This window comes from Eretmochelys imbricata, chromosome 2, assembly GCF_965152235.1.
Source record: "Eretmochelys imbricata isolate rEreImb1 chromosome 2, rEreImb1.hap1, whole genome shotgun sequence".
NCBI lineage: Eukaryota > Metazoa > Chordata > Testudines > Cheloniidae > Eretmochelys > Eretmochelys imbricata.
This window is the reverse complement of record NC_135573.1, coordinates 73,849,519-73,862,172: the sequence shown is the minus strand read 5'-3', so window position 1 is coordinate 73,862,172 and position 12,654 is coordinate 73,849,519. Positions and strand designations below refer to the sequence as shown.

General features: G+C 42.3%; 1 protein-coding gene across 4 annotated transcripts in view; it reads left to right on the top strand.

Moving 5' to 3' along the window:
- SPIDR (scaffold protein involved in DNA repair) overlaps window positions 1-12,654 on the top strand; it is a 332,345-nt gene that overhangs the window by 204,199 nt on the left and 115,492 nt on the right. For all 4 annotated transcript variants that reach the window (XM_077810302.1, XM_077810303.1, XM_077810301.1 and 1 more), the window contains exon 9: window positions 11,115-11,325. In XM_077810302.1, the coding sequence (XP_077666428.1) occupies window positions 11,115-11,325 (211 nt within the window). The remainder of the gene's footprint in view (window positions 1-11,114; window positions 11,326-12,654) is intronic.

Sequence of the window (12,654 nt, the reverse complement as noted above, 5' to 3'; positions counted from 1 at the left end):
GAGTTGGATGAGATTCACTTTGGAATCCATCCATGGCGTTCCTAAGTGAACCAGAAGGTTCACCGAAGACTAACACAGTGTGCTGTCTACTGCAAGGAATGAAGCCTGGCAACTAGGCCTGGGCGTCTGACATGGTAGTACATAATGCTCACTACAGGCTCATCATATTAGCGCCCTTTGAAAAGTGCAAATTTAAAATGTTTGAAAATTAGTTGCATGGAAAGTGTCACATTTCAAAGGGCAATGCTGTGGACAGCCTGTGGTTTGTGCTACATATTTACTATGAAATTAGTAAAACGATAAAAATAAATAAATTTTCTATCTTTGCGTAGAGCAATTTCTGTCTGGAATGTTTTGTCAGGTTCATAAACAATCTTGTTTAGAAGGGCAAGGCTATTTCCTTTCCCCAAAGAAGTTGCTGTATTCCCCAAAGAAGATATATTTCTTGTACCCTGTTACTAATTTCATTTGCTGTTGACACTCTTCATTTGGGGTTGAGGAGGAACAAATGGTGATGGCTTGTATTAAAACAATACACCAGTTAATAATAGCTGTGGTTTCTTTGTTTATGTTGGATGCAATCAAGATTTTGAAAAAAAATTGTTTTATCAGGGAATACAACTACTGCCATTGTATAGTTACATAAAACACATCATGTTCTACAAATAGTGTACATAGGAACATACTACATCAATACATCCAATGCAAGTTCACCACCTATAGTAAATTGGTACAAAGGATATGAAAATGGGTGGAATATTATTGGAGAGAACCTTTGATCTGCATATACTGTGCTGAGCCAGCTAACCAGAAATACTTCAGTTTGATTTCTTTGGAGGCTGGTTATATACAGAATTGCAAGTTTAATGTAAATTATTTTGGATATTAGTCTAAATTGGTATTTTATTTCTTTTTAAAAAAAAGAAAAAGCCTTTACAGCCCAAGTGGTGGAAAATGTAGAGGTAGCATAAGAGTTGTGCTCTGGAGTAATCTGTCACTTTGTGAGAGTTGGATAATTTTAGTGTTAAAAAGAGTAGTAGCAAGAAATTTTTATAGTTGCTTGTATTACTGTTTCAGATGTTTGAAAATCATTTTTCCTAATGATATTTGGAAATGATCTTGCAAACACTTATATGGCAAAGTATTTTACTCGAGTGAGAAGTCCAAGTTGGAGGCTGACACGAGTGCAGTGAGATTACTCACATGAATAAAGTTACTCATGTACATATTGGTAGTACTGAGCCTTTTGTTAGCAAATATGGCAACTTTGAATAGTACATAGGGTTGCCAGGTGTCTGGTTTTCTACCGGAACACCCGGTCGAAAAGAGACCCTGGCGACTCTGGTTAGCACCACTGACCGGGCTGTTAAAAGTCCATTTGGTGCAGGCCTGGAAGGCTCCCTGTGCAGCTCTGAGTGGCTCCTGAAAGCAGCTGGCATATCCCTCTGGCTCCTAAGCACAGGGGCAGCCAGGGGGGCTGTGCGCACTGCACCTGCCCGCAGTGCAGGCACCGCCCCGAGCACCAGCTCTGCAGCTCCAATTGGGTGGGACTCACAGCCAGAGGGAGCTGCGAGGGTGGCACCTGTTGACAGGGGCAGCACATGAAGCCCTTTCTGGCTGCCCTTGCGCCTAGGAACCAGAGGGACATGCCGGCCACTTCTGGGAGCCGCCTGATGTCTGCGCTGCCCTGAGTCTGCACCCTAACCCCCTGCCCCAGCCCTGAGCCCCTTCCCGCACTCCGAACCCTTTGGCCCCAGCCCAGAACCCCCTCCTGCACCCCAAACCCCTCATCCTCAGGCACACCCCAGAGCCCTCACCCCCAGGCAGAGCACTCACCCGCATCCCAACCCGTGACCCAGCTCAGAACCCCCTCCCATATCCCAACCCCCTTCCCCAGTTCTGAGCCCCCTCCTGCACTGTGAACCCCTCGGACCCAGCCCGGAGCCCCCTCCTGCACCCCAAACCCCTCATCCCCAACCCCACCCCATAGCCTGCACCCCCTGCTGAAGCCCTTATCCCTCCCTGCACCCCAATCCCCTGCCCCAGCCAAAGCCCCCTCCTGCATCCTGAAGCCCTCATTTTTGGCCCCACCCTAGAGCCTGAACCCCAGCCCAGAGCTCGTTCTCCCTCCTACACCCCAACTGTCTGCCCCTGCCCGGAGCCCCCTCTCACACTTTGAATCCCTCAGTTCCATCCCCCAGGCCAGAATCTCCTCCTGCACCCCAAGCCCTTCTTCCCCATTTCACCCCGGAGCCCTCTCCCCAGCCCCTCCCCAACGCCCTGCCCCAACCCGGTGAAAATGAACAAGTGAGCGAGGGTTGGGGACAGAGAGCGATAGGGTGACCAGACAGCAAATGTGAAAAATCAGGACAGGGGGTGGGGGGTAATAGGAGCATATATAAGAAAAAGACCCAAAAATCGGGACTGTCCCTATAAAATCGGGACATCTGGTCACCCTAGCGAGCAATGAAGGGGAGGGTGGAGTTAGCGGGGGCGGGGCCTCAGGAAAGGGGCAGGGGTGGGACAAGGATGTTTGGTTTTCTGTAATCAGAAAGTTGGCAACCCTAATAGTGCAAGATGAATGAATCTGTTCCAACTGGCTAGTTGATTTGGGCTAGGAATTGGGAGGGAATTTACTATCATTGGTGGGGTACTGGTAGGGATTAATGTGTTTTTGGGTCAGTTTGTTTGTTTTCAGTTTCTATATGCGTGCCCAGACGTTGTTCGGGCTTGATGTAAATCATCATGAGCTACACTGGGCAAACCACACACGGCCCAGTTAAGAAGCAAAGAGTCCCTGCCCCTTTAATATTTTGGGGGCAAAGTGTATCCCTGGCAGTGACTGTACCTCACTAGGTATAGAGATGGATCTTTTTATGAGGCATGTAAGTGGGAAGGCTACTTGCATTTTCCCCCTTGCTCCTGGGTTCCCACATAAATGCCTGTCAGACTTTTACCCTGTGTAAACAAATACAATTCCATTTGACAAATACTGAATTTTCTTCCCCCTTCAAAGTTTTGAATGGACTTGAAATTAACGTCTTGTTTGTTTGTTTAATAACTTCAACTTCTATTTACTAAAACATATTGATGAACTTATTAATTCAATCAATACAATACGCTTGTCAAAAATTCTTTAGGCCCTTGCACAATGTATAATGAAAATGTATTTTATAAAACAAATATGACAAAATGTCATCTTAAGTTCATGAACCAATGAAGCATCGTGGTTTGATGTCAGTCTGGCTCTGGGGATGTTTGTGGTTTGTTAGTTAAGTGCGGCCATAGATTCTAAACCTGTCTCTGACTGAATGTGAGGCTACATACAATGCAAGCACAGAACTGGGTTATACAAGACATGTCACAATATGAACCTTCTCAGTATCTGAGAGCAGGATTCAAACCCCTGGTCTGTGTTGAAATTTTAGCCACTTGCTTGTTGTGTCCTTCAGGGCCATCCTATAAGTGATTTTCAAACCAATAGAGCATTTGCTGGTGATCTACAGAGACCTGGCAGGTCTCCTGCATCTATCTTTAGTAGCAGCCACTCTTACGTACAGGGAAGAGGAAACAGGAGATACTCTTGGGGGCTGGAGCTGCTAATGGAACAGATAAAAATGAAATAATTAATATTGTCCATGTAAGCAGTTACTGTAGTTCTCAGAGGGATGTTAGCACAGGTGGTCTGTGGGATCACAAATGAGGAAAAAGGTGATCTGCAAGATATACTCGCTCTAACGGTGGTCCATACTATAAAAATTCAAAGCCTCTGCTCCAGATCATTACAAAGTACCTTAGAATGTTCTTTGGTCAAGTTGATCTACATTAATTTAAATTTTACAGGCACTTGTGGGTAAGTAGAACACTGACAGCAGAAGTTTTAAATACACTTTGCGGAGTAAAGAAGATGTTTAAAGTTCACTACAGACATTTATCTTAGGGTACATGAGCTCTTTTTTCTATACATTCAGTTTCTATATAAGTGATTGTTTGGGGTAGCATTTTTTCTCACTATATGAAAGTAACAGTTTAAACCTAATGAAAGCATTGTTAAAGCATTGATTTTTCCTAATTTAAAAAGAGAGAGAAGAAAATTGGAAGAGAGTCTGTCATAGTCTAGGAAATGCTTCATATTACATTACATCTGTTAAGATTGTTGGAAATCTTAAAAATTAGTTTTCTTTCCTCTTTAAAAAAATGTGAGAGATTATTTTTAAGTTTGGGAGGAAAGTTTGTTGAGTTGCTCTCTGTGGGTCTGATTCTGCCATCCTTACTCAGAATGAAAACTCAGTAGACCTTCATGTGGAGTAAGGTACATCTCGCATGCGTAAGCATGTGTAAGAATTGGGACTGCAGAAGACAGCACTCTAGGAGAGCCATCATGAGAAGAGCCCTCAGTACAGAGATCACTCAGCAGTATCCTATGGGCTGTGTCAGAAAAAAAGGAATGGAGCTGCTCCAGAGCCTACTAGGAAATGCAGACATATACCCAAAACCTCATGGTAAAACTGATCAAAGGAAGCTTCTAGGTCCAGATTCTTAGGTGCCCACTGCACTTAAAGTTGGATTGTTCAGCCTCCCTATCGGCTGAAGCAGAAGGATTCCAAGCCCCATTCACACACGTAGCAAAATTCTGCAGATTTTTAAAAGATTTTGAAGCAAATATTTAGTTTGCCTATATCACCTCAGAGCACCTTCCCTGTCAAAAGGAGATGAGGGGTGTTTTTCACTGATTGCTTCTATTAATAAGGGAGGGCTCTCAGTGTTATACAGTGGGGATGTAAAGCCCAGAGATATTGATCCAACTTGCCAGCTTTGAGAATTCACTTGAGTTTAATAATTCCGGTTGCAGCATCACTTCCTGAAAAGAGATTTTATTCTAGGTATGTCCTGATACCTGAAAACAGAAGTGGGCCCATGCCCATCTTAGGTCACAAAACCCTCAATTTTCAATTGGTCAAGAAAAATTTCACATCAGCGCCGCTGGGAACATGCTTGTCTCTTCTAGAGGGAGTTGCCTAGCTGTGCACCTGACCTCATATGAAAGATGACTGCTGGTTCAGTATAGAGTGTGGGAGTAACCACCAGGCCTCCATGCAAGTATACATATCCAATAAAAAATAAATCCATTAAGATATATATATTCAGTAAGTAAATGTTATAGGTAGGGAATGAACTACTTTTATACCTGAAAATAGATTTTCTTATGGAAATGCAGGCATACTCTTAATTTATGACATCACTCATCTAATGCTTTTATGAAAGATGAATGAACTGTTAGTGGAAATGAAGGTAATCAGAGGATGGAAGGCATAGATGTAGCAAAACAACACCATTCAAGTAATGTGTGTAAGTGAAGCCTATCAACCTTAATAAAAAGCTGATCAGATTTCTGTGCTGTAGGAAAATAAAAACAAAACCATAAACCTCAGCCTTCCTGAGAATGGTTTGCTACCCACGTCAGTGTTTTTAGAGCATGAGATGGCTAGATCAAGCAAGTGTTCTTCTGACATTGGTGACGTAACAAAGACCTGGGTTTAACATGTTTCCTGTTTACTTGTGTTCTGAACACAGCAGTGTCAGGAAAGTAGATTCTAAAATCCTCTTATGGGGTGTGTGTTCAAGTATAGCTATGGAATGAATTGTTTTGAGGTTCTTGACAAATTGCAGATCTTCTTTCTTTCAGAAAGTAAAAAGGTAATGCATTTTTATCCCCATAGATCTATAAATCTGATTCGATCACAGTTGTCTTATTAAACTAAAGTAGGGATAAAATTACTATGCATCATTAGCATGTTCATTTTCAAATATATGTAATATACAATATATTTGAAACGGTATATATTAGGATGCATGGTACAATAACTGCCTGTGTGTATAAAATCTGGGAGCTAGATAGCTCATCAAATTTGTGGTGGAAAATAGTCATTCATATGTAGGTCACCAATTTGAACACAGACCAGATCAGTAATGCCAAAAGTTATTACCAGAAGACAACTATGTGGTGGCCATGAGTACCTAAAATGAGTTACCATCATAATCTCATTGATTGTCACCATTGTTGGCTATCTCAGTCAAGAGTTTAAGGACTGAATGTCTGTAGAGACTCAGCTACTTGGCTACTAGACATCCTTCTAGGTCAGAGTTCAGGGATGGTAGCAGGGCATTGTGTTGAAGCTTGCAGTTGCTTTCTGTGCTGTTACTTTCTATTGATAAATAGAGGAATTCAGTCTCTAATGTTGTCAAATCGGCACTTCTGAGTGCTCACAGTCAGATTTTTTTTAAATGGATCCTATTTATAACTAATTTTAAGATGAAAGAATATTTTAAATGTATACCTTCTAAAAAATTCAGTCTTTTTGAAAAGGATACTACTGTGTGTGTGCAGATTTCATATCCCCCGCAGATTTCTTTGCTTCCCTGCAGAAAAATGACTTTCTGACAGGGAAGCAAAGGGAAGCTGCAAGAGCAGTCACGCACCACTCCCTAGCTGTGCAGGTACATAATTTCAGACACCCGGAGCAGCCGGCAGAGAGGTAAATCACTGAAGGGCTGGGGACACCCCAGACAGTGGCTCCTACCCTGAGCCGGGATCAGCTGCTAGTTCCAGCTGGGCTGGAGGCAGGAGAGGACGGAACTTCCTCTTCCCCAGCAAGGAGTGGCTGGGGCTGTGTCAAACCCACCCCCAGAAACCTCCCCCAGCTGCAGAAGCTCAGCATCCTCCCCTGCTGCCTGCCCCCATCGCTCCTCAGCTGCGGGGGGAGGGGTCACTGGAAGGGGAGCTGCTTTCCCATCCGCCCAACCCCAGTGCATCTGGACCTCCTATACCCAGACACCCCAGACCAAGCCTCACCCCGTACACCCAGAACCCTCCTAGCCCTCCATACCCAAACCCAAACCCCACCCCACTGAATCTCATTCCCTGCATCAGGAGCCCGCTGTATCCAGACCTCCTGCACCCCGCAATGAGCCTCTGTGCATCCAGATCCCCCCATACCTAGACCCCACACTGAGCTGCCTGCACCCAGATTGTCCCACACAGAATCCTCTCATCCCACACCTGGATCCCCCCGAGACTGAGCCCCTCTACACTTGGATCCTGCCTGTTTGAGCCTGCCTGCCCCACACCTGGCAGGACCCCCAGGATGTTTCTGGGGCAGGCCCAGGCCTTGTGCTGTGTCAGGCTTGTAGCCTTACCACTGAATCTGTGTCCCCAGGGTGGGGAGGCTGCAGGGTGATCTCCCATCTTTGTGCAGCCAGTGACCTATGCTCCCCACTGCCATGCTGGAGCCTCTACATTTATTTATTGACAAATAAAACTTGCAGAATTTTAAAATATTGTGTGCAGAATTTTTAATTTTTTTGGTGCAGAATGCCCTCAGGAGTAAAACAAAATAGGGAAATTATTGAATAAAGTAAATGTTACTGCTATGGCAAGAATTGTATGGTTGAGTTCTTACATGTACAAAAGTCAAGAAATCCTACGCCTAATGTAACTTGGCCTTCTTGTGCATGTGCAATACACCTTTACCCCGATATAACGTGACCCGATATAATGCACATTCGGATATAACGAGGTAAAGCAGCGCTCTGGGGGATCAGCGTGTCTGGCTCCGACACACTGCTCTGAGCGGCGTGTTAAGGGTGCTGGGCCGGGGCCAAGGGGTTGGATAAAGGGCAGAGGATCTCAGGGGGCAGTTAGGGGACCGGGAGCAGGGGGGGTTGGATGGTTTGGAGGTTCTGGGGGCAGAGCAGTCGGAGAACGGGGGCATTGGATAGGGCGTGGGAGTCCTGGGGGGCCTGTCAGGGGGCAGGGGTGTGAATAGGGGTTGGGGCAGTCAAGTGACAGGGAGCAGGGGGGTTGGGTAGGGGGTGGGGTCCTGAGGGTGATTAGGGACGGGGAGGTCTCTGGGGGGGGGGTCAGGGGACAAGGAGCAGGGAGGCTTAGATAGGAGGTAGGGTCTTGGGAGGGGTGGTTAGGGGCGGAGGGTCTCTGGAGGGGGGTAGTCAGGGGACAAGGAGCTGAGGGGTTGGATGGGTCGGGGTTCTGAGGGGTCAGTCAGGGGGCAGGAAGTGACTATTAATAACGGAAATGCTTGAGGCAACAAGTTTGATATAACGCAGTTTCACCTATAACGCAGTAAGATTTTTTGGCTCCCAAGAACTGCGTTATATTGGGGTAGAGGTGTATTTTCATTTGTCCTGCACATGCCAAGTTTAATGCCTTTATGAGTATGTTCAGTATGGCTAATTTTTTTCTTTACACAATAACCATAATTGGATACTAAAAAACAAAACAAAAGTAAAAACGTAACTAACTGGATTTTCAAGTGGGACAAAGTAGGTTTGAGAACTAAGCAAGAGGCTATGAGTTTGGGATTATTGAGTTCTAATTCTCGTTCTGGCTCAGCCTCTCTATGGCCTTGTCTAAACTAGTAAGACAAAAGATGTGTTTTTAAAAAAATGACAGCTATCCTGTTTTAAAATCCATTGCATGTTAACTATTACATTTTAAAGACACACCTTTTTATCCTACTGTACATTTTTTTCTTTGTGGGATTTCTGCAGATCATCTCACCTCTTGGTTTTTCAGCTGTAAAATGGGAGTAATAATGCGATTCAGTTCACAGAGATGTTGCAAAGATATATTAATGTTTGCACAGTGGTTTGGAAATGTAATCTATTATCTATTATTTTTCTTCAGATTTACCAGGCATAAGAAATATTAAGTCAAAGTGGAGCTAATTTCAAAAAGTTAAAGCACATTTTAATGATTGTGCCCTTTGAACAATAAGTATTGTATTCTGTTAATAAATCAGCAGAGCAGTGTAAATAACTCAGGAGAAGTAAAAGTGACTGACAAAATAAGGCATGTTTTTTAAAGTGTGTGTGTGTGTGTGTGTAAAGCAACTCCATTTAAGAAGCCTCTGTAAAGTTGTGCAACTAAGTATGCCAGAATCAGGGCATGCCAAAGAGAGAGTTGAATGTGATACCTTAATTTCACCCCTCTCTGTGAGTGCTTTAATGTATTTGTCACAATATGACATCATCCATTTTTTTCTACAGCCAGATATCTATCTGTTCATCCTAATTACAACAAACTACATTGGTTGTACCAGATGCACCCATTAAAGTCATTTTTGTACAATTGACGCAGTGAATGAGGCAATGCCCTGTCCCATGTGAGATGAATAATGAATTTAGTAAAGGCTTCTGATCACCCCCCACCTTATTCAGCGTGCACCTTACTCCATGAGACAAGAGTTCCTGTGAAATTCTGTCTCATTGAGCTTGTACTTCGAATTATTAAAATCTTCATGAGTTGGGCATATCAACTTTTCAGCATTTTGGATTATTAAAGCTAGGACATCTGAATGAGGCAAGTTCCTACTGGACACATCTTGGAATATCTTACGAAGACCTCTCTAATTCAGTGAACACACACATCACAGACTGTCTCCTCTCCAACTGCTCATTTGAAAAGTGCTGAACAAGTGGGTCATTGGCAACGTGTATGCATTAAGTAGTAGTACAAAAGACGCTCAACATGGGCAAATCAAAACCAATTTTGGAACACTCTGAAGCACATTTATCTTATTTCTGTATGCCCTCCCACCCAAAGTAGCTGTGCTCTCTCTACACATTTGTGGATTTATCTTCACAACATCCCTGTCAATTAGGTACTATACCCTTTTCAAAGAGTATTTGCATGACTTGCTGGGGGTCATGCAGAGCTGGGAATTGAATCCAGATTTCCTGAATTCTAGACCAATACTTTAACCGCAAGACTGCTCTTTTCCCCTTTGTTCTATCTGAGGACCATTTCCCTGATAAATTTTAACTTTCCACCGAAGTCATAAAGAGGAGGATGCATAAGTAGAAACCTTATTAATAATAATAGTTACTATTTTATTTGATAGTGCACTATTTTATTATAATATAATTTTTATGTTTTATTGCATGCCAGTGTAGATTTCTATTTATTTCTGAATTGTTTTCTTAATACTGAGTGCAAGCGACCCTACTGGATACAAGCTGAATTGCCATATTTTCCCATTCCATCTGCAAAGGAAATCGAGTTCAAACTCATCGATACACACCCTGTAGATTCCATGTACCCAAGCTGCTGGCATTGTTTAAAAAGAAAGCATGTCCTGTTATATGGAAGAGTGAATGTAGAGTGATGATCCAATCACCGTCTAATTTATCATGGCCATTCAGTTCCTGTATGAGTGAGCTGTAGAGTTTCTCACCCTGGGTAATGAATAGAAAGAACAAATTAAGAAGTCTGGGGAGGTGGAATGAAACAGTATCTATGATAATATGAAACAAATATTTTTGAGGAATTATTCACCTTGTTTTATTTTTGCCATAGTGCTGTAGTACTTAATCCCAGATTGAAGACAAGGATATGAAGCAAACAAAACACAACTGTTCTGCAGCAGCCTGGGGAACTAGAGTCCTGAGGTTGCTTCTGAACCCGGGTCAGCTGCATCTTTGCTGCCAAGAAGGAGGCCTTGTTTTACTCCCAAGTGATACTAATCTAATTGGGAAAAAACATAGCTTTCAATAAACGCACTGAATTGATTTCTTTTTTTGACAAGCACTAGAAAATTAGATTAGTCGTTGTTTTTGTTAACTGACTTCAATAGACTTGCATTCTTTGAGTACAAAAATATCCATCTCAAAACATAAGACTATGACATGTGTGTGTCAGAGCAAATATCAACATCAGAACATGTTTGGTATTGAATTACTGCTACTCTGAAAACTGAGGTTATAGATTTTTTCCAACTGCTACCTCAGTCAATTAGCAGAAAAATTGTTATATGTGAAACCGTTTGGAGATGTACTATAGCAAGAGGAGCCAAAATGCTAGTGATCAGGGGTAGGGTTGGGAAGGAAGGTTTACAAGAGCAATAACAACAAGCAGGAAGAAAATATATTTGAGTCAAAATACTATGCAGTATATCTCAGTAAAAGCACAAGAGAGAGACAGACACACACAAAAAGAGGAAGAAAGACACATGGAAGAAGTTTTTTTAAAATAGGGTTAATGGTGACACAATTTTTTAAAAATAATTTAATATTTGATTCTTACTCCTTTTTTCTAGGCAAAAGCTCCTTCTCCATAATGAAAATGTCCCTGTTATCATGAATACATATTTTAGTCAGAAGGTTCTTCTCAAAGATCATGCAGAAGTGAAAGATAGGACACGTTGTCCAGAGAAGTTGCATGTTAGAAGGAATAGTGTATCTTTGGCACAAATATTCAGATTAAATGACCTCAGAGACAATCTGCCCCAGGAATCTGCATTTAATCAGGTATGGTTCATTTTGTTTGAAGTTTAGCACTTTTTTAATAATTTGGTGGCCAGATGTTTGGAAATCATAACAAAAACAGAAATAGTGAAATATTGTGCTCTCTTGCCCTCTTATTTAGCCAAAACTGAATAATATTATGTGCTGTTTGTTTTAATAATATTTTACAAGTAGAGACTTTTGGCCAGCCAAATGCTGAACTGCTGTGAGATTATTTTGTTGTGGCTCGCTACTGTGCTGAGTAATATTGGTGACGTATCACAGCTTAAGTTTTCATTGATTCACTCTTATTCTTTGTAGCTCAGTACCCAATCTCATTTTAAATAATTACTATTTTCTCAATAAACTTTGATGTTTCCTTTCTATAATCCCATCTTTGAGCCTTCTTCCCCTTCCTCTTGCATCCTTTCTTTAAAACACCAACGATTGCCTTTAATAGAAATAAGGTCAAGATTTAAAAAATGACTAGTGGTTGTGGGGCTTCAACTTTGGATGCCCAATTTAAGACACTTTAAAGAGGCGTGGTTGATAGAGAGTGAATGTTTAGCACTGTCTGAAAATCCAGACCCCTTTAAGGTATTTTGTTGGACACCCAAAAATGGAGGCACCGAAAATAACTTGTCACTTTTGAAAATCTTGGCCAGAGTTTCAGATGACTCCCTTGCAAAGCTCACCATTCCCATCATATCTGACACCTCTTTTTAGGCCTGGGAATGAAAAGGTTAGATATATCAAATCAAACCCTAATCTGACTTCACATTTTTAACCAATTTCCACTACTAATGTGCCAAATCCAGAATAATTTACTCACACTCCTACACTTTGGAAGGTTCAGAAAAAATGGGGCCTGTATCCAAACCATCCTTGGTTTTGTTTTTTCAAAACCAAACCCAACAAACAAACTTCTAAAAAACCAAAAACACTTCCTTTGAAATTTCAGCTAAAAAACTTACAGCTTTGACCTTGTTTACATGGGGTATTTTTGTATCAGCGTAGCTTCTCTGAGAGGTGCAAATATCTTTATACACTGATGCCGTGCATCTACAGTGGAGTTTGTATTGGTTGCAAGTACTTTGATTTAGCTACATCAGTGCAAAAATTCAGAATGAGCAAGGACTCAGCTAAGTCTACACTATGCAGCTTTTAGCGACAGGGCTGTGTCACCACAGTTGTGTCACTAAAAGGCACACCGTGTAGCTGTCAACAGAATACTTCCACCCCCAATGAGCGGCGTTTTTATAACACCTCTGAAAGAGAAAAGATTTGTCTTTCAGTTGCCAGTGTAGAGATAGCCTAAGTGGCCATGAGCCCTTTCTGGTAACAAGTGCCCTT